General features: G+C 40.3%; 1 protein-coding gene across 1 annotated transcript in view; it reads left to right on the forward strand.

The window, feature by feature from the left end:
- The window catches only part of Arhgef38 (Rho guanine nucleotide exchange factor 38), a 102,433-nt gene that overhangs the window by 20,080 nt on the left and 60,287 nt on the right, over positions 1-22,066 (forward strand). The window contains exon 2 of the mRNA XM_013121901.3: positions 9,066-9,253. Coding sequence (XP_012977355.1) covers positions 9,066-9,253 — 188 coding nt within the window. The remainder of the gene's footprint in view (positions 1-9,065; positions 9,254-22,066) is intronic.

A 22,066-nucleotide genomic window follows, 5' to 3' on the forward strand; every position in this document is an offset into this window, starting at 1 on the left:
CACGAAAAAAAATGGAGAGCATCCCTACTGGCTAGCTTTTATAGAACTGGAAGGTGCTAAGCACACCACCAGAGAAAAGTGATCAAGTTACAGTTTATACCAGTATGTACATGTGTTTGTGTGTGTAGTATATGTGTGCTCATGTGTGTGTGCTTACCTGTGATATTCATGTCAAGGTTACAGGCTAATGTCAGGAAGCTCCCCCCACATTTTTGTTTTTATTTTCAAGACTGGCTGGCTTTAAACACTGAGATCCAATTGTCTCTGCCTTCAGAAGGCTGGGATTAAAGGTGTGCACCAACAAACCCAGATCTTCACCTTATTTTTTAAATAGGACTTATTTATTTTAGCATGCATGCATATGACTGTTGTGCCTGAATTTATGTATGTATGCCACATGAATTCCTGGTGCCGATGGGAAACTAGAAGAAGGCAGTAGATATCCTGGTATTGGAGTTACAGATAGTTGCGAGCCACCATGAGGGCGCTGGGACCCAAACCCAAGTCCAAGAGCAATCCTCTATCTCTCCAACCCCTGGATTATACTTTGAAATGCATGTCTGTAAATGTTCCTAGATTTCTACTATGCTTTCCTTGGGGTGTTAATTTTCACTTAAGTTAAATTCTTATTGTTGGAATATTTTCAGAGAGAGTACAATGGTAGCTACTATCCAAATTCTAGTATATTTGGAAACAAGTAGTCTTGTACTCTAAAATATAAACTCCAAGGGGCCAAGATCAAGTCCTTTTTTTCCATCAGAATTATCTATTCAAGATGCTCCTAAGAGTACCTCTTGTCCTTAGAGTTTTGGCCATTTCTCCATAATATGTTTCAGCATGCTACATTCTTGCACGGTATTGTTCTGTGGATAAAATAAATATTTTAGGATGAGAAAATGTTGTTAATTTATTTTTATTTATCTAGCTGTTTCCCGATTTTGAGAACTCACTGTGTAAGCCAGGCTAGCCTTGAATTTACAGAACTGTACCTGCTTCTGCCTCCGAGTATCAGGATGAAAGGTGTGTGCACCATCACACTTGGCCCTTTGTTAGCCTCTGTGCTGGCTAGTTTTATGTCAACTTGACACAAGCTAGAGTCATTTGAAAGGAGGAAACCTCAATTGAGTAAATGCATCCATGAGATAAGGCTCTGGGCAAGCCTGTAGAGCATCTTCTTAGTGATTCATGTGGGCAAAGGCCACTGTGGGTGGTTCCATTCCTGGGCTGGTGGTCCTGGGTTCTATAAGAAAGTAGGCTGGGCAAGTCACAGGGAGCAAAGCAGTAAGCAGCATCCTACATGGCCTCTGCATCAGCTCCTGCCTCCAGGTTCCTGCCATACTTGATCTCCTGTCCTGACTTCCTTCTATGATGAACTGTGATGTGGAAGCATAAGACAAATAAACCCTTTCCTCCCCGGGTTGCCTTTGTCCTGGTGTTTCGTCACAGCAATAGTACCCCTGACCAAGAGCCTCCTGTCCATGTTCTGTCTTCCTTAGAGTCCTTTCTCATTTCAATATTCCCTATGAGAGTATTTGCTCTGCGAGGGAAAAACCTCCCAAATTTCCTTTTATGGTGGTATTTGTTGACGGAATGAATGTTCATTGACTCTTCATCCTTGAGAGAATCCTGCTAATCACAATTCTAGGGCACTAATTCTTTTCTCTTGACCCTCTGAAGGCATTTTTCTCCTTTTTATTAGTCATTCATGGATCCCATTGTTATTTCTTTGCAGGCCTTTTCTTCTTCAGTGCTTCTACGATTGCTTTTATCTTATTAAAGCTCACAGTTTTATTTCTAAATATGGTCCATTGATTTTTTTATAATAGCTGGCTCTGAGAAATAGTGTCTTCTGGGAAATAAAGCTAAAACTTCTTCCCTCACTGCTCATCAATTGCCAGTAGCTACTCAGGCCAGGGTGGACACTCATGAGCCCTCTTCCTATCCATATGTGGATTTTGTCTGCCTTATCTTGAGCAGGTCTTGTGCACACAGTCATAGTCACTGTAAGTACATGTATGTAGTAATACTGTCATGTACTGCAAGTATAGTCTTTGTGTCCCCTCTTCTGTGATGATCCCAGAGCCTTGGGGACAAGCAATAAGATATAGATGTCTAGTTTAGTGCTGAGCACTGTATGTTGACCAATGTATGTCACTGAATGAGTCCCCGTTTATTGAAAAAGATCCTTTCTGATGACAGCTGACACACTACTCTAGCTGCAGGCGAAGGGGAGGCCCCCTTCCTTCTTTATTCATACACAAATGTAAGCATTTTCAATATGTAACACTTTAAGCACATTCTACATGTTTTAGTATGTAAGGTTTTTCCTCATCCTTAGATGTAACATATATTTACCATTTTAGAGGATGATTTCTTGCCCATAGTTAATTGCATTTACTGTGTGTGTGTGTGTGTGTGTGTGTGTGTGTGTGTGTGTGTGTGTGTGTGTAGTGTATGATGTAGTGTGTGTATGTGTAGGTGTGTGCTTCAAGAAGTGTATATGTGGAGGTCAGAGAAGAACTTTGTAGAGTAGGCTCATTCCTTCCACTTCTATGTAGTTTCTGAGAATGACAGTCAGGTCTTTAAACTTGCAAGAAGAGAGGTTTTTTTGCCCTCTGAGCCATCCTCTGGCCCATATTTTAATTTTTTTCATGTTACAATTAGTAAATTGGTAGTTTTAATATCAATTCCAAAGCATATATGCCATAAGTTTTGTTAATTTCTACCTTAATTTCACTGAATTCATGGTTCTTATTTACCAATTCTTTGAAACTTTATGATTTAGAGTATGGCACATTTTCAGAAACGTTATTCGAGGTCTTGAAAAGAACCTGTATCTCTTGAGTGCCTGTTGGAAGTGTTTTCTTTCCTGTTGGGTACCACACTGTGTTCTCAGTGTTACAGATCATGATGGGGTGGTTTGTTTAGTTCTGCACACAGTTTTCAAGTATTTTGATTCATGGTCATGTAATGTTTTGATATTCATAAGGAGTCTGGAATTCCCTGTCTTCCTCATGAACAGAACACCTAAATGTTACACACTGCCCATTCTCTTTTTACCCCAGTCTATTTAGTCTGGTACGGAAATAGCCACATTGTCTTTCTTCCAACCACTGATTGTGTGGTGTTTACAAAATAAGCTCACCCCTGCTTTTCTCATGTGCTTGGTTCTCTTGCGTGAACAGCATATGGATTTTAAATACTCGGTTGCTGGCTATTGATTTCTTATGATTGAGTGACTGCCCTACACTTGTTCCTTTCTGTTTCTTTTCTTCCTTTGGATTGTTCATTTCCCCTCCCATTCCATTTTGTCTCCACGGGTTTTGAAATGTCACATATTTGAGTGACTGTTCTCAGTATTTTGATGTATATGCTTAACTTCAAAGCATTGAAAATGTGTTAATGCCTTTGTCTTATGAAGGTGTGGTGTGCATACTTAAAACCCTTTCAAGCCATCACAGTCTCTCCCAAGCTGTCCTTTCCTGTAATTCTCTTATCTCCTTTCCTGGCCACTGACCTTCCTCATCCTAAATGAAGCTTGCCCATTTGGACCTCAGCTTTCCACTAACCGGTTTCTCCACTAAAACCCACTTACCTGTGTTTCCAGTCCTTCACATTCTTGCTCAATAGTAAACCCTTCTTGGCCTCTTATTTAAAATCATTATGCCATTTAAGTTCTTACAAGCAGTCCTCCTCGCTTCGTTGCCCCCATGTCTCTTATCACCTTTGAAGATCTTAAATAACACATTGCAACTACGCATGCTTCTCCCCCACTAGAAGTGAAATGGCATGAGAAATGAGACTCGTTATTTGATGTTTTAAAATAGCTGTGTCCCAGTTCCCAGGACAGTTTTAGGACCTAATAATTAATTGTTAAACACTCAATAAGCTCAGATCCAAAGCACATAGAAGAGCCTGTCAGAGCTTTATCAGAGGAGACTTTTTCTCTGTCCTCACCCAGAGCAAAGGCTGGGGGAAGGACAGAGATATTAATGCTCCTATTTTGAAACACTTTTGATGGTTTTATTTCTACTCTTCCTCCAGAGTGTGTTCCCTCTTGCTGGACTTAATTTAAAATGTGTCCTAGATAATAGACGTATTTGAATCTCGTTAGACTTTAGTTCACACACACACACACACACACACACACACTCATACACAAAATAAGGGTTAGATAGAACAGGCAACAGATGTGGTGATACCACTATCCCACTGTTGAAACAGTATGCACACACTTCATAAGAGATTCCTACTACATACTGTATAAGGTACAAAAGGGACACACAGGATGACTCAGCAAGTAAAGGACTTGCCACAAAAGTATGATGACCTGAGTTTTATCTCTGGAACTCATGTAAAGGAGAGAACCAACTCCTCTCTCTCTCTCTTTCTCTCACACACACACACACACACACACACACACACACACACTTACTTATGCAATAATAGTAACAAATATGTTGAAACTATTTTTAAAGAAAATTGTTTTAAAGTTAAGTTCACTTTAAAAGTTCAAAAAGTGGTTACAGAAGAAGTATGTAAGCCTACTAATGTTGAAAATCAAATAAATGAACTATTTTAATAATATTCTGTCAATGAATGAAAATATTTTGTGAGGTTGCACACTAAACTATAAGGCAGCTATTAATATGGTGGAAACATATTGCAACTACAAAAAAGAAGACAGCTAATCATAATAACCGTTTACCTGTCATGTGCTATAAATATATTATACTTTTCAAAGGATTAACAAACATCAATTCATTTTCATTCTCAAAACGGCTTTCTAATGCTTTGCTACCATTATCCTAATTTATAGATGAGGAATTTTACATATAAAGTGCTAAAGAGTTTGCTGCTTATGACAGCTCTAATAAATGGTAGAGGCAAAGTTTGAACCCGTATTCTCTGGCTCTGAAGTCTATGTACTTACCTTTGATAGTAGTTATTACAAATACATATTACTTTACAGTTTGAAAAAGTATTTCTTAAGTCCATCTCCAATTAGCAATAGTAATATTAGCAGCAACAAACACACCACTAATTCTATGGAGAACCTGACTACCAGTGAAGGAAGCCTTCTGTCCCCATCCCGAAACGTCAATTACCATTCTACATCTTTTCCTATCCTTTGTACCCATAAAGTACCAGGGTCTTCCTCATGCATGTGCCCTACCCCAGCAAGTTCTCAGGATTCTGAAGACCATATTAGTCATCACACACACTTCTATATTCATTTTTCTCCTTCTCTCCTGTCTGATGTGTCCACTTTAGGAACAAGCATTTCTCTTGACTAGCTGTCAATCATAAAACAATGGGATAACTATTTGCACTGGGTGGTGAAAAGCTGAACCACATTGTGTCTGGATATAGGATGGATTATGTACCACACAAATTGAAGATCCATAAAAGAGGAATTCAAATAATATGCAGAACATTGCAGCTTAACTTGGGCTATTTTACAGACATCCTGAACTCATATTTGGGGGGAAAAAACCTAACAGAAAGTGCTGTGCACAAAAGTGTGGCTGTCTCATGCCATGTGCTGCTAAGCACAGCACAGGAAGTGAAACACAGAGCAGAGCGTGTTTGTGCTTTCACATGTTGCTAACACCAGTGATTGAAACGAGAACCAGTATGAACACTACAGAATAAAGAATCTCATGGCTTCTTCACCTAGGGGATGCTCGGCATGGGTCTTTCTTTAAAGATCTCAGATCTCCGTGGCTGCCCTGCCTCTGGGGAAGCTTACCATGTGTGTTGTTTTAGGGATTCCACAAAGCTTCCACATAAGCTGCCCGGTGAATTCTGTCATAGCTACAGCACTCAAGCAGCTGTCCCTCATCCTTGACTGTGAATGCTCACGAAATGTAACATAAGAACAGTTCAGATTCATCACCAGAGCTCCAAGAAGAATGTTTGCAGGTGACACAAGTGGAGAATGGCAAAGAGACACCACACGCTATGCCTTTATCAATCAGGGGTATATTTCCGGTTATAAGAATTTAAATGTTCTTTTAGCCTCAGCTGCATATTGGTTTTACAGTGCCTACTGACTGTGATGGTAGCTGCTGGCTGTGCTGTGCTACAAATATGTTTCTATGTAAAACTTGGTGTAAATCAAACACACGAGACGTTTCAAAAGGCGAGAAGGAGCTTGTTAAAGCAAAACTCAGTGTCCGCAATGCATTGTGGAGATGTTGTTAGTTTAAGAACACAAGCAAACATCAAATGTTTGGAGATCTGACCATAAAATGATGCAAGCTGAGTCTTTGTTCCGTAGTAAACTTGAGTCAGAAAAACAAACAAAGACATCTAGGAGGTTGCTCAACTCTCAATTCTATGACAAGGTTTTTGCTCCTGAAAAACACCTTTGAAATTGAGCATCTTGACCAACATCTTCTATCAACCGAAAGGCCCCCAGGCTCCACAGTTATGAGCAAGCTGCTAAGTAGCACTACAAAAAAAAACTTTATCATTTTTTATTTAAAAAATCTGTTGTAGTATGTTTTAATACGCAACAACTGGAACCCACGGAGAAGAAGCTGACATGGAGTTGAGGACTGGAATTTAGAACTGGAAGGAATCTAGAGACATGTGTTAGGGGTATTTCCTCAACAAAGATGGGTGAATGTCCTTGTTAGGTTCTTAGATTGATTTTGTAAAGTGTGTCTGTTTAGTTTTCAAGATACTGCTGAGCAATTGGACTCAGGGTCAGGGTTAGGGCTGCTTGTGCCCTCTCTGCCAGAGACATGATTTCCTGTGCTATATTTCATATAACCCCGGAGTACAGACTCCTTACACATTGTCAGTCTCTCTCTCTGCCTTCTCGGAGCCCCCACTCAGCCATGTCTCTATACATGTGAGTTAAATAATGTTGTGTAGCTTTAAACACATACAATATTTAATAAAACCTGAAAATTTACTTCCCTGTCTTTCTTGCTTCTGCTACTACTACTGCCATTAGAATGCTTGTTTGGCATGGACAACCCCTGGGTTTTACTCCTAGTATTGCATAAATCTGAAAGTTGGGCATGGTAACATATACTGGTATTCCCAGTACATGGGAGGCAGAGGCAGGAGGACTAAAAGTTTCAGTTCATCTTCAGCTGCTTAGAGAATTCAAGGTCAACCTAACCTCAAAACAAAACCACAACAATAAAAACCCTTACAGGTTCTCAACAGCTGCCTGCATGACCTCTCCCTGCTGTGTCTCCCCTCACAAAGGAACCTTCCTCCTTTCATATCCCATAGAACTAATAGTAAGCACACTGGATACAATGTGTCCTCTTAATCTGGGGGCTCTGGGATACTGGATTATGCAACTGTCTATTAAAATCTCTGCTGATTGACAAGCATACCCCACATTCCCATAGCAGATAAACATATGAAGGCTGCAGAACACCCCTACGCCAACATTCATTCTCTTTCTGTAGATTCTTTCTTCTGATACAGCCCCCGGAAATTGTTTATTTAATGTGGAATGGCCTAAGCTTGTAAAATCAGATGGTTTTATGTCCCTTATCAAAGCCATGGTCTTCCCTAATGACAGGAGGATTGATACCAGCTCTAGTACAATCTGATGTTGGAGTTTCCTTTACAACATTCTCCACAAATGTTTGGTTATGCACTTTTCTAAATTGCTGGAGTTAGTCGGGCAGAAAGAAAAGGCTCTTTGCTTTCTAAAGTGTCTACTCCCCTTCTTGGGCATTCCTCTTTATAACAAACCATTGTTTCCTCTCTTGAACCCTCCTCCAATTGCCCATTAGCTTCCCTTCCAGGGTCAGCCAGGTGAAGAGTTCTCTTTGCTTCCACTTGTATAAATTGTGGTTTGTACCTTTTTTATTTCCTGTACAGAGTTTTCAAGATCTTTTTGTAAAGGTTGTTTTATCAACATACCAGTCATAAGAATAGTATTAACCTTAAATGAAATAAAATTATGTCTTCAAGTGCAGAGACTAACATGAAAGTTAAACTTCAATCTTAAGTCAGATACACAATGTGCATGGGCACACACACATGCAGAGAGAGAGAGAGACAGAAAGCCCTGATATCTATGACTTCTCCAGTTTCAGGTTCTGGTCTGAACTTACTGCAGCAAGTTTGTAGCTTTCAGAGTTTCATATTGCTGTGAGATGTTTTTCCTTGATGATTTTAACTTTATTTATTATTTATTCATTTATTGGTTTTTTTGAGACAGGGTTACTCTGTATTGTTTTGGAGGCTGTCCTGGAACTCGCTCTGTAGACTAGGCTGGCCTTGAACTCAGAGAGATCTGCCTGCCTTTGCCTCCCGAGTGCTGGGATTAAAGGCGTGCGCCACCAACGCCCAGCTGATTTTAACTTTCTAATCTTAATTTCTCATATGAATAATTGGCTGCATGTGAGACATGCCGTTTATTTAACATCTCAATACTGTGACTTAAAAACAAAACAAATCAATGAATGAATGAACAAACGAAAAATAGTCAGGTTGGTTCAATAAATAAAGAATAGCAAGGTTTACACAATATCAAAGGTAATCCATGAGAAATTGTAGGGGTTTTTTGTAGTTTTATTTTTAAATCCCCCTCTGTCTCACTGTTCATAGGTTCTGATTATGAATGAAAAGGAAAGAACAAAACAAAACAAAATCCCAGTTTCATTTGGTTGATTTTCGTTCCACTGTGTATTACCTACTGCGTAATTGTTTTTAGTAACCAGGACAAACAGAATTGGGAGGTATTTCGTTTCCTAATCAAAATGTCCCTTGTTTTCAAAAGCAGACAGGTTCAGAAGTCCTAAACTGAGTTTTTATATGTCTAAAGTTAAATTTGTAGACTAAGATTCTAGCAATGGGATGTGTTAGAAGCCCTGACATTTGACTATTATTTCATGTCATAGTGGAAGCAGTTCTCTCTCGACTTCGTCTTGTTTTTAGGATCCCAATCTAGTGGGGAACTAACATAGGACCTCCCAGCACCCACTGCGAAGATGCCTAAGCCTTTCACCTGGCTAATAACGACCTCTCGTTGTAAAAAGAAACCACATCTGAGTACCTCACCCGAACATGTTGTTGTTTAACAGAAAAGATGACTCCACAGACTGAGCGCTCCTCAGCTGAGACCCCAACCCCTGAGGAAGAGCAACAGATGGGTCGGATGATGGCGAAGCGGGCAAAGATCATCAGGGAGCTGATACAGACCGAGAGGGATTACGTCACGGATCTGGAGCTGTGTGTCAGAGAAGTGGTCCAGCCGCTGAGAAACAAGCAGGTGAACACAAGTTTGAGACTGCTGTTCTCTTTCTAGTATTTTCTCTCATGTTCTAAACAGATACAGCAGCACCGTGAAGTCCACGCACCCAGTATCAGTGGGGTGGCGGGTGCATCTTTCTCAGGGCTTCTAGTCCTAAATTCAGAGTTGTCCTGAGGTCCTTAATTCTGGTATTGAGGAGGGGAAGTGCTGTCTGTCTCCCTATTTACAAGAAGAAACAATATTCACAAACTCAATGAGAAGGTAATTCATAGGTTTTTTGTTTGTTTGTTTGCTTGCTTGTTTTTTTTTTACCCTAGCATGAAATTTCTGTGTTCTTCTTTGAAATTTCTCTGAAATAGGTAACAAATTTGGGAAATAAGCTTTCAGTAGTCTTGGGTACAAGTTATTTAATTCAGTGATCATCATGGATTCAAAAGAGAAAATGATGTAAGCCCTGCCACTCCAGAGGTCAACTGAACTTATAACTATAGGGCTAAGTAAAATTCAAGTGTTTATGAATGAATAACTCTTTCCCCCAAAGGAATTATCTGGGAATTAGTTTGTAAGATGTTCAGCTTAGAATGGAAACTATTTCATTTATTAATTTTCAACACTTACTTATTAAACACATGGCCATTGGCTCTGTGAGGCTTACTCCTTGGTCCAGGCGAGGAAGTCATACAATGTATAAATAAATAAAAAGAAGATATGGTAGATAGAGTTAAGTGCAGAGAAAGGGGTTGAAGTATGGAGAGAGAGTGGTGGTGCTTCCATTCCAAGTAGAGAGATGAAAAAAAGAGACCTTTCTAGTGTGTGCTTCAGAGCAGAGAATGGAAGGGAGAGGAGTTCAAGGAAGGGCAGAGACAGGAACGAGGATCTCAGCACAGCTGTAAGTGGTCCTTGTATACAATCCAAACTGTTCAACAATAAGGAGAAAACAAATGTATAAACAAATATCAGCACTCAGAGAAAGTCACTGACCATGGTTGGAGACTTTCAGATATTTGGGAACTTATTCACACATATACAGACAGACAGACAGACAGACAGACACACACACACACACACATTTTCATAGAAAGGTATGTAATCTTAGAAGAATATTTTCATTCAGCAATCTGTTGCAAGTCGTTTCATGATGCCTAGTACTTCTAAATTTATTTCTGATGTTACTGATCCCCAGATAAATATGTTTTTGTTTATTCGTTTGCTTACTTTCTTAGAATAGACTCTCAGAAATGGAAGTGTTAGAAAGCATATTAAGGCTGAGCATGGTGGCACATGCCTTCAGTCCCAGCGTTCAGGAGGCAGAGGCTGGTGGATCTCTGAGTTTGGGATCAGCCTGTCTACATAAGTTTCTGGCCGGCCAGGGTTACAAAGAAAAACTCTTCCTCAAAAAACAAATTGATTAAGGTTGGGATTTATTTGTTTGTTTTAGGTTTTTTGCTGTTGTTGTTTGTTTTGTTTTGTTTTTAATGTCAGTTGCTAACCAAAATTCAATAGTCCTGATTTTCATTCCTAGTGGCTGGGAAATCTTTTCTCTGTATCATTCCTCCTGAAAAAAAATCTTCTTGTATATTTCTTAGTCTTTATAATTTAGTCCCCTTTCACGTTCTTAGCTTTTTTGTTTGTTTTGTTTTGTTTTTTGAGATAGGGTTTCTCTGTATTGTTTTGGAAGCTGTCCTGGAACTTGCTCTGTAGACCAGACTGGCCTCGAACTCATAGAGATCCTCCTGTCTCTGCCTCCCAAGTGCTGGGATTAAAGGCGTGCACCACCAACGCCCTGCTACATTCTTAGCTTTTTAAAATTATTGTTTATATATTTCCTCATTATTTTAAAACACCTTTTAAAATATTCATCTTCCTTCCTACATGTTGTCAATAACTTTCTTAGTTTATTTTTTACCTTCTAACTTTGGTTAAGAGTGCTTTTGTTTTGTTTTTGTTTTACCATGTTTATGGCTTTGGTTCAGAATTTAGTTTCTTAGTATGTACCCACAATTATAAAACTATTACTACTCAGTTGTAATATAACAGCAACCGTTATTTTCCCGCCTCCACCAGTATACACAACCTCCAGCAGCAGAGGTTCTTAGTGCCTTCCTTGTTCACGCCCAGTGAGCTCTCTTCAACCCCACCTTCGCCACTTCCACTTCCTCCAGAGTCTTCCCGGAACCTGTCACCACCCCAGCCTTCTGTACTTTGAGGATCTGAACTTCCAGCTCACTGTGTCACCGGCCTCGTCTTGTCTCTTTCTTCCAGTTCCCACTGGTGGCTCCAAGCCCTTGTCATCTCGCCGTGTCCCTTAGGCTGACACCTGGCTCAGTTTTTTTGAACCTTTTATGGCAATCACTCTTGGCATATGGCCACCATTTCTTTTTTCTTTCCATTTCCTTCCCTGAAAAACAGAACCCTGCCCTGGTGAAGCTCAACTCTTTTATGGCAATCACTCTTGGCATATGGCCACCATTTCTTTTTTCTTTCCATTTCCTTCCCTGAAAAACAGAATCCTGCCCTGGTGAAGCTCAACTCTCTGTCAACTTCATACTTTTACTTATGTAATGAAATGATCTTCAGAGTCAGCCTAATTTACTAAATATCTGTCTATGTTGAGGATCAGTTTAAAGAACACAAAATGTAAGTAAGACGATGCCTCTCCTGGAATTCCAAGTCCATGTTTGTATCCAATGGAGTGAGAAATTCACTCAGTATGAATTTGAAACCACCTGCTGGGCTGAGCCGAACCTTCTCACCAGATGTCATGGTTGGGCTGAGCTCCTGTTTGTGGTCTCTGAGTTTTGTTTGTTTTATATCATTCTTGTTTTCTACTTTCATTTCTGTTGCTGCAGTAAAATAGCCTGCCAATACTGGCTTACAGGAGAGAGGGTCCCAGGGCATTGTGGGAAAAGCATACAGGCAGGAGCTTGAAACAGCTGGTCACATGGCATACTGGGGAGAAAAGGCATGCCTCCTTATGTGTGCTCCGCCCCATAGCTACACAGTCCACCAAACCCAGGGAATGGTGTTGCCCGCAATGGGCATGTCAATTAAAATAGCAAAAACAGTCTGCCTAACCTGATCCAGACAACCCCTCACTGGAGTCCCTTCCCAGGTGATTGTGTGCAGCTGACAGAACTGTCCACCTCACCGCGTACTTTTTAGAGACAGTCTCAGCACAGGTGGCCAAGACAAATCACTTACAGTGCTTCATTACGTGCTCAACTTCAGCTCACAACACTTCGAATCACGTCTCAGCTGTACTCACATTTGCTGTGTTATTCTAATAAAGCTGATTGGAGCATGGTGGGTTTTGTATACACTTTTCTTTGCTTCAGTATGGTAAGATTGTTCACCCTCCTCACTGTGAGGTTCAGTTTTGTACTATTTTTTCTAATGTCACCCCTGACTATGCTGTAATTGAAATTCTTTTTGCCTGTCCTCCACTTCCTAATGTTTTAATTTTTGATTGGATAATAAGCCCTCTAGAATGTTCATAACTCTTAGAAACATGGACATGAGTGTAGAAGTAGCTGAAGCTGCTGCCAGTTCACTAACTGATCAACTCTTCATTCATTAACTCCTTCACAGCTTAGCTGCTGGACGGTGCTCACTACCCACCTGCTGTCATTATTGCCAAAGTATGTAAAGGGACAGGTGACTTGCAGGTCACCATGAGAACATTGTAGTTAAGTCAGAGGCATGCTTTGATTAACCTGGAATAACGCGTGTGCACGTGTGTGTGCGTGTGCGAGTGTGTGTGTGTTTATCAAGCTGACACAGTGTGTGTGTGTGTGTGTGTGTGTGTGTGTGTGTGTGTGTATTAGGCTTGGGGTGATATTAGAAAGTCATCTGATCTGTGATCTTTTCTCCATGTCAACTCAGACCACTGTCAGATAAAGAAAGCATTCTATGTAGGTGAAGATTGAGAGACGATGGGAAAACCCAGGCAAGCTCCAGCATTACCTAGCTTAGCTCAGTGAATGGCGTGCAAATGAGTGAGTACATCTAGCTTCTTAGGTCAGTCATGATGCCCAATTTTAGCCTTAGCCTTAGGGATTTCTGTCACAGGTCTTCACTGACCTGAAAGCAGGCCACATTTCCCTAAGCAGCATTGTCATAGGTTGTCAAGAAGGGGAAAGTACCCACAACATTCAATGTTGAAATATTTAATGGAAAACAGATCTAGTTATTATCTCAACAAGAGGAGAGTCTGTATGGTTTTGGCAGCAAATCAAACAAAATCAAACAGAGCAAGCCACACCAACAACAGACTTTTATTCTATGTGTAAGGAAAAGATAAAAGATGGTTGAAAATAATAGAGGAATTTGAATGCACATCCTTATTTTTGTTTATATTTATTATTCAATTTCTTATACTCACATATTGCAAAAGTACCATAGACTTCAAGGGCCCTAATGCCAGCCTTCAGCTATTCAATGTTCTTTCCTAGAGCATCAGTTCTCAAACTATGGGTCACAACCTCTTTGGGGTCAAATGACCCATTCACAGGAGTTGCCTAAGATCATCAGAAAGCACAGATGTTTACATTGCAATTTATAACTATCAAAAATATATTAAGCAGCAATGAAAACAACTTTATGATTGGGGGGTCACCATCACATAAAGAACTGTATTAATGGGTTGTACCATTAGGAAGGTTGAGAACCACTGCCCTAAAGGAAAGTCAGGTACAGTTTCTACCCTTCCAAGGATGTGTCTATTTCCCTTGCCTTTGCTTACAGGTAGCCTAACCATGTGCCTTATGCTTGAAATAGTATGTTTCCTGGAAAGTGGCAAGAAAAATAATCTCTAATTTCATGCTGGCCCGAGCTCCTTGGAGCCTTCTGTTCAATTTTGCATATACTATGTGGCAACACCTTTGTAAATAGAATTTATTAGAAAATTTTAGGAGAGGGAGCTGGGGAGATGATTCACTTGGAAAAACACTTGCCATGCAAGTATGAGGACTCTAGTACCCACATTAAAATTGACTTCATCTACAACCCCGGCTGCAGTGGAAGTGTTAAGGAAGGTAGTTAGAGAGGTAAGTAGCCAGCCATTGTAACCAGTGTGTGAGTTCCAGAGTCAGAGAGAAAACCCGTTTCAAAGATCGTGAGGCACCCAATAGAGAAGATGCCCAGCATCAACCTCTGGCCTCCACAGCTGCTCACACAGGTGATTACATGTGCACATACTCGTGCATGTGCCCACATAAACACATACAGGTGCACGTGCACACACACACACACACACACACACACACATAGAGTCAAAAAGAAAAGAAAATGAGTTTACAATAAGTCATCTATAGTCCTGCTGCTCAGAAATAAGCATGATTAAGGTTTTGAATTCTTAGCACAAACATTTTCTGAAGTTTGAATTTGTAGTATAGATACCAGCTGAAATCTTTTTCCCTGTAAAGAATATATTCCTATTAGTTCCTATCTTAAACAACACATACTGAGTGGGAAAATGGTTCTCTGTAATTTAGTAAGAAACTATAATTTTAAAAAATCATGTGCATGTTCTCTAAACTCAGATCCCAGTTTATAATGATGTTGAAACACCTAGGTTGGCAGTCTGTTGTTTTAGGTCCCAATGTCAGAGACTAGGTCTAGTAGGTGTTCTATGTGACATAGAACACACTGCGTTAATGTCCTACCATGCATGTCCCTCAAGGTCCAAACTGAATGACAGTCCCCTGTGACAGGGGAACATGGAAGAGGGAGTAAGATGGACAACTCTCCTCCATCCTATTGTTAGTGTAATGGAGGGAAGGGCCTACAGGGCCCACAGAAGTAATCTTCCTGCCTCTGCCAAGTGAAGCTGTTGCTCCCTGACAGGGATGGTCACGTGTGAGAAGAGCTCAACTCTGTGAGAGCATGATGTAGATCAAGTTATCTCTTAAAGCAGAATAGGAGGGAAATACACATGCTCTGTAATAATGGAAACATTTCAATACAGAACAATGGGAGTTTGTTTATAAAAAGGATGGACATAGTCCAGTTGGTTTCCTATGAATTCTAGTCTATACGTATGTTTTAGTTCAGCAAAGGGCTTTTATATCCCTTTTGAGATGGTTTTGGTTTTTAATGGTTTCTTCCTCACCACAGTAAACTGTGTCCCATGTGAAGGATACCAAGAGCTTCAAAACACGTTCTGGAAACCTCCAAACATTCTACTTCCTGCTGCCTCTTCCAAGCCTCTCCACTGGCCTAAGAAACTCTGAGGCCTATCATAACCCGCAGTACTAGGTTGTGACAGTGTATTTCAGTCCTGGCTGTCTTTCTACATGAATGACAGAAGCACTACAATTCACCGTGGCCACACAGCAGAGCTGGCTTGGCGTGTGGTTTCAGAATGCCTGCTTGGATGCCTGAAATAAACCTTAGCTCTTTCTGGTCCCATCCTCACCTCTCTCCCTAGCCCAGCTGCTCAGCCCACTATTTATAGCAAGAATTCAAAATCTGAAACATAATTCAATCTGGCTGCTATTGTAAGACAAAAGACAAAATTACTGTTACAATAGCTCACTGAAATGTAGGGATAAAGAACAAATGGAAATATTTTAATCTAGTATGATCAACACATATTCAGCTTTCCCAGTTAGTTGGGTGACACATAGAGGGTAGACAGATAATTAGGCTTCACAAATCTGTTTGCTAAATTTATCTATATAATCAATAAAGGAACTATGTGTGGTGTGAGTAAATGTTTGGTTGTGAACTATTATTACATGGAAAAAACTTCTGTCCAAATGGTCTTCTCTGGTTGTTGCCTCCATCAAAAACTATACTTATTTTGCTTAGTAAGTATCTGTGGAATATTTTCTTTTTTCTCTTTTCTGATGTCCAGCTATAACACACATCTCTGTTCCAAAATTTTCAAGTTGTATTCTAGACCTGAAATAATCCATTTGGCCCAATGGCTGCAGCTTTAATTTTTTTTTACAAATATGCACACCATACCTCACAGAACAAAAGGTAGTCAGCATTGTGAACTATTAACTATTACACACTAAAGTTGGCTCTTCCTTTGATACCTTTGTTTTTTATTATTTCATTTTTGTGGGTTTTTTGTTTTTATTTATTTTTAATTTTTCTTTCTTTTTTTGTTTTATTTACTTTAGAAACAATCTTATTTTATGTATCAATCCCAGTTCCCTCTCCCTCCCATCCTCCCAAGCCTCCCACTGACCTCCCCATCCCACCCCTCCCCATCCATCAGGAGACTGAGGCCTTTCATGGGGGATCATTAAAGTCTGTCACATCATTTGGGGAAGGGCCTAAGCCTAGGAGAGGGTAGTCCTCCATGGGCTCTCAAAATCCATTTGTGCACTAGGGATAAATACTGGTTCCATTGTCAGAGGTCCCATAGACTGCCCCAGCCTCCTAACTGACACCCACATTCAGAAGGCTTGGTTCGGTCCAATGCTGGTTGCCCTGTTTTATGACTGGGGTCTAAAACTTTAATCTTAAAGTGAGTTTCCTTCTAAAGTCACATTTCTTCCATGACACCACTCTGAACTAAGTGGAATGGTTTAGTTGAGTATTTTAGAAATGTCTTAATTGTTTAATCATTACACTTCACTCACAACTTATCCTACCCCACCTCATGAAAATCCAATGCTCTAGAACTATAGTTTTGCTAACCATTGCCATTATGGGAAACCAAGAAAAGGCATATGGGATTCTGTTGCATTACTTTTTACAATTACATGTAAATCTACAATTATTTCTAAATTAAAAGTTTAATTGAAATCTAATACTCTTATTTTCACTGTCTCCCTCCTTTTCACTCATCCTAAATCATCCTTTTCAATGTGTGTATAATTTTACATGAAAGGGTAATTTTTTCTTTTACTTTGTTCATTATTTCAAGTTTTCTGATTATTTTTATGATTCTTAATGATGCTTAAATGAGCTTTTAGGCACACAGATACACATTAGATTATGTAGAAGAAACATTACAGTATATAATAGTCTCTCATTGTATCTCTCCCAATGTATCTTCTGTATCTCTGGGTGTGTTAATAGAATCCCAGAAATCCTTCTGTATTATGAAAAGGTCAACTCACTTCCTCCTATCACTTTCACCTCCTATCCAATCTTCTTCCTTTTAAAGTTCAGTCATTCCTGAGGCCAAACACCCTCATCACAAGACCTCATAGACTTTAGTGAACACAGAGATCAAAGGCAGGTTGGTTACACAGAAACAAAGTAAGCCCAGGAAGCAGGAGCGCAGAAAAGATATGAATCTGGGGTATCATACTAAATAGAAATCTGAGAAAAATAAAAAATAATGTCTGCTATTTGCACCTAAGTTAGTGGAGGAATAGTTCGAAAGAAATACAATCGAGTTTCTGATTCTGATTTATATTAGATCTTTTTGAACGCTGTGCTGGCTTTACATATCACATTCTTTCTGGAAATTTACTTTAAATATTGGTACAAATATTAAAATTTTTTTACAAGTACTGATCTTCATGGTTAGTAATATGATGTCACAAAGATGAATATTGTGATTTATGAGGCCATGTTAGGGCTTCACTTTTGTTTGTTTCTTTGTTTTTTTTAAAGCTAAGAATTAACTACCTCTTTGGTGTGAAATCCAGTATTTGTCACATAATCTAGGCCATAACCCTCTAGGATAATGCCAGATTCTTGAAGTCCCATTGCGAAATTCAAACGAGGAGAAAGCAAAAACACCAGTGGAAAACTGGGTGTGGTGGCGCACACAGTCTGAAGTTTAAGGTCGGATACATCTGCAGACAGTTCAAAGTCAGCCTGGGATGCTGGAGACCTTTTCAGAGAAAGAGAGAGAGACAGAGTGAGTGAGAGAGAGAGAGACAGAGACACAGAGAGAGAGACAGAGAGAAAGGGAGATTTCATGGGCTCAGTGGCGTCCCCCTTTTCTAAAGCTTTATTCTATTTTTACAACTGTATTATTATTTATGTGTATGAGTATTTTACCTCCATGTATGTCTGTGCACCACGTACATCCCTGGTGTCCTTGGACGCTAGAAGGCACCAGATCCCCCAGGGACTAGAGTTACAGATAATTGTGAGCAATAGCATGGATGCTGGGAAGCAGACCTGAGCCATCTGAAAGAGTATTCAATGTTCTGAACTGCTGAGCCATCTTTCCATTCCTACAATCCTATTAATAAGAAGGGTTCCTAGGTTTGTTGGAGACTAGTTATAGACTGGGACAATAACTCAGTAAGCAAAGATCACTCGTCATGCAAGTGAGGACCTGTGTTTGGACTCACAGAACCATATAAAGTTGTGCACAGTAGCACACATCTGAAATCCCAGTGTCCCTAAAGGGGACAAGAGGCAGAGACAGACGACTCCCTGGAAGCTCAAGGGACAGCTATCCTGATGCATGCAACTCATGTAAGATGAGGATGAACACCTGACATTGTCCTCTGACTGTCACAAGCGTGTGCCTGGACACACACACACACACACACACACACACACACACACACACACACACACACTTAAAATAAATACACAACCGGGAAAGAGGTTTAAAAGAAAGTCACAGTTGTAAGATACTGAATTTAAAACTATAGAAAGTGAATCCATTAGTACTCATCTCCATCCTGCCTCTCTCAAGTGCTGACACTCAGCCACAGACTTCCCTTCCTTTCCCATCTCCCCCAGAGGGGCATTGCAGCCTTGCCATCCTAGAAGACACACGACTTGCTGTCGTATTGGATTCAGAATTAGTTGAGGATGAAAGTGATACACCATGTCCTCGTGAATGAAACCTCTTTTCGTAGAGAGAACTCCATTATCTTTGCTTGTTCAGAAACCCTCCTCTCAGAAATGATTTTTTTTATAAATCCCAACATTTTTGGACCTTGACAGAGATAATTCTCTTACTGTTACTTTTATAAACTTCCTCTGAGCTATGTTGAGGGTAACAATAGTTTTCTCTAATTTTTCTAATCTATAGTTCATTCAGCACCCGCTAGGCCAATGAAAAACTAGCTAAACAAATTTCCCAGTTCCATGCTGCTATTGGAATGCTCAGAACTGAATAAAAGAGGTGTGATATACAGATCTGTTCTAAATTCCAGGAGTATCCCATTCAGCCTGGGAAGGTTGTTGGTCCTGTACACATTACTATACCTCCTAGAACTGAGATACACGTGCAGACATTGCTATTGTTTTTATTGTGAAGGGTAAGCAGGGAAATTCCACTGGCCATGATTGTGAGAATGAGCTTGTGAACTTGGATGTAGATCAGCGTAGCCATAAATCTCAAATTTCAAAGAGTAACACTGGACTAGAAATAAGGTAACCTCAAATGTTCAGTTAAGGCATGGTGGCACACATCCTTAACTTGCTGAGTGAGGAGTATTGCAAGGTCAAGACTTGCCTAGCTACATAATGAGTTCAAGTCGAGTATTGGCAAAATAGTGAGATCCTGTCTCAAGATGATGATAATGATAGTAATAAATAATAATAATAGATGTACCTCAATGGTAGGGAATTTACTAGGCATAAATATAGCCTTGAGTTCAATTTCGAGTACAAAACAAACAAACAAAGATAGCATGGTTCAGGGAGGAAAAACATACTGGAAAAAATAAGTTTTTTTGAGTAAAGACTTTCAGTCAGCACTTTAGGCACAGACAGGGTTGATGACTTCACGAATCAATGAATTAATTAATTTTAGGTCACGGAAGTATACAAAGTCATATGAAATTCAGTTCCTATTATAAAATGTTCTCTTAGAACCAGTCATTAGAGGTGATAGGTTCCTTACAGTTATGAGAAGTTGTAAAGCAAGACAGTGATCGATAAGTACAGTTGGAGTTCGGAGAAGGGACACATCCCATCCAGACAGATTGACTGGGCACTTTTTCATGGGGAATGTGATAGATACCAACTAGATGGTTAATGTTTGTCAAGACCCTAGTGCACCTAATGCCTGCCCCTGCACTCTGCATGGAGACCATGTAAATGTGTGTCATGATCCCGCCCTGGAAGAGTGTAGAAGAGGTCAAGAAAATGCCTCCTAAGCATGTAGATGCACAAAGAGCAATTATCAACATATTTCAAGATGACATTAGAAATGGTCACGACGGAAGGCAGTTCATGATTAGTTATGCTAATGAATTATGCAGCAAACAATTACTTTGGACATTAGCAGAGGATGAGCTTGCTTCCCTGACCTATTTGCTGCATTCAGCAGAAACCACAGACTGCTGCTACCCCCACCCCAGCAACTTGACCTCATCTCTGAACACTAGAGTAGTTCAGGGCCCAGACTGGTTAGTCCACAGTCATCCGTGGGGCATGTGATCTGGTCCCATGGCTATGATTCCTAGCAGTGTTCTGATGGTTGGCAAGCCTCAGCACGGATGTTGACCTCAAGCCCTGTCCTGTTTATCTGACCTCTTGTTCCAACTACGTGTTGACTACAAGGCATCTCAGATTCAACATGCTCAGAATTAATTTCCTGGTTCCCTTAAACATGTCAACCTTCTCCAGTTACACACATCCCCTGAAGTTCATGTGTTGGGCACTTAATTCTCAGTGCAACAGTGTTGGAACAGGTAATACGTTACCAGGGGCTCTGCTTTCCCGGTGGGATTAATGCTGTTACAGAAGGGAGGTTACTTTAAAAATATTTTACACCTCTCTTTCATGCACTTTCTTCTTCTCTTCCACTTTCTTGCATGGGATGACAGAGGACTGATATCATCGCCAGCTTCAAGCCTCTTGATCATGGATTTTCCACACTCTAGAACTGTAATACATGTATCGCTATTCTTTATAAACTGCCCAGTTCCGACTATTCACTTACAGCAGTACACACTGGCTTCGTGGTCTATTTCATCTCAGTAAATGGCAGTTCCATTCTTCCAGTTGCTCCAGAAACCCCCACGCTCACTCCAAGAATATCACTGCAAGCTCTTTGATTTTCCATTGTTAGTAAAAGAACTGGAGTGGGCTTCTTCTCTCAGGCCTCCGCAAGTCTAACTGGTCCCTGATAGGGTCTTCTTGTCACTTCCCTGGTTCCATCCTTCCCCCTTCACTGAGTCACCCCCAGAGCGTCCTCTTTTCTGCTCTATGTCAGTCTGTCCAATTCTGAACTGTTCCGAGTACTTCAGCTGGTCATTGGGTAACTTGGCTGCTTAGCTAGCAGACCGGTTTAAAGGGTTTCTATCTAGCTGTGATATTGACTCAGTTCATAGGATGACTTAATTAGCCACTTAGAATCTAGTTTCGCTGCAAGAAATTTCGCACATACAAATCAGCAGTTTTGAGAAATCCGATGAAACAATGGCTAGTTTACCCTGAAAGGCTTTGTAATCTAGAAGCCAACTGTCTAAGTAAATGCTACAGCAATTAGAGAATCATCCAAGCACAGTGCTTGCCAGGGCTTCATGCCAGCATCCTCTTTCCCACTCACTGTGGTCTGTGTTCTGTAAGCATCCCCCTCCTGCGTTTCTTCCTCCTCACTAAGAGCTAGTTCTTTCTGCTCAGAATGTTCCCCTGGAGCTCTGCTTCTCAAGTCTGCATATCATGTATCTCCTTCTCTGTTCTTCTCCCAGTATACTTAACTCTGTTGAAACATCATGGCATTTTAAGAGTTTCTGAGTTAATATTAGAATGTGCTAATGTGTGCATGCATCCAGGCCTTACTATAGGCCAGTATCTGGAACTTCTTTAGGGAAGGGCATGGGACCAAAGCTCTGCTAGACCAAGTCAGATGACACCCCATTTGAAAGTAATAGTAATGGCTAGGATAAGCATGAAAAATCCAAAATGGACTCTACTTGACTCTGCATTGATTGCTGAATTGCT

Source organism: Mesocricetus auratus, unplaced genomic scaffold (genome assembly GCF_017639785.1).
Source record: "Mesocricetus auratus isolate SY011 unplaced genomic scaffold, BCM_Maur_2.0 Super-Scaffold_100009, whole genome shotgun sequence".
Taxonomy (NCBI): Eukaryota; Metazoa; Chordata; class Mammalia; order Rodentia; family Cricetidae; genus Mesocricetus; species Mesocricetus auratus.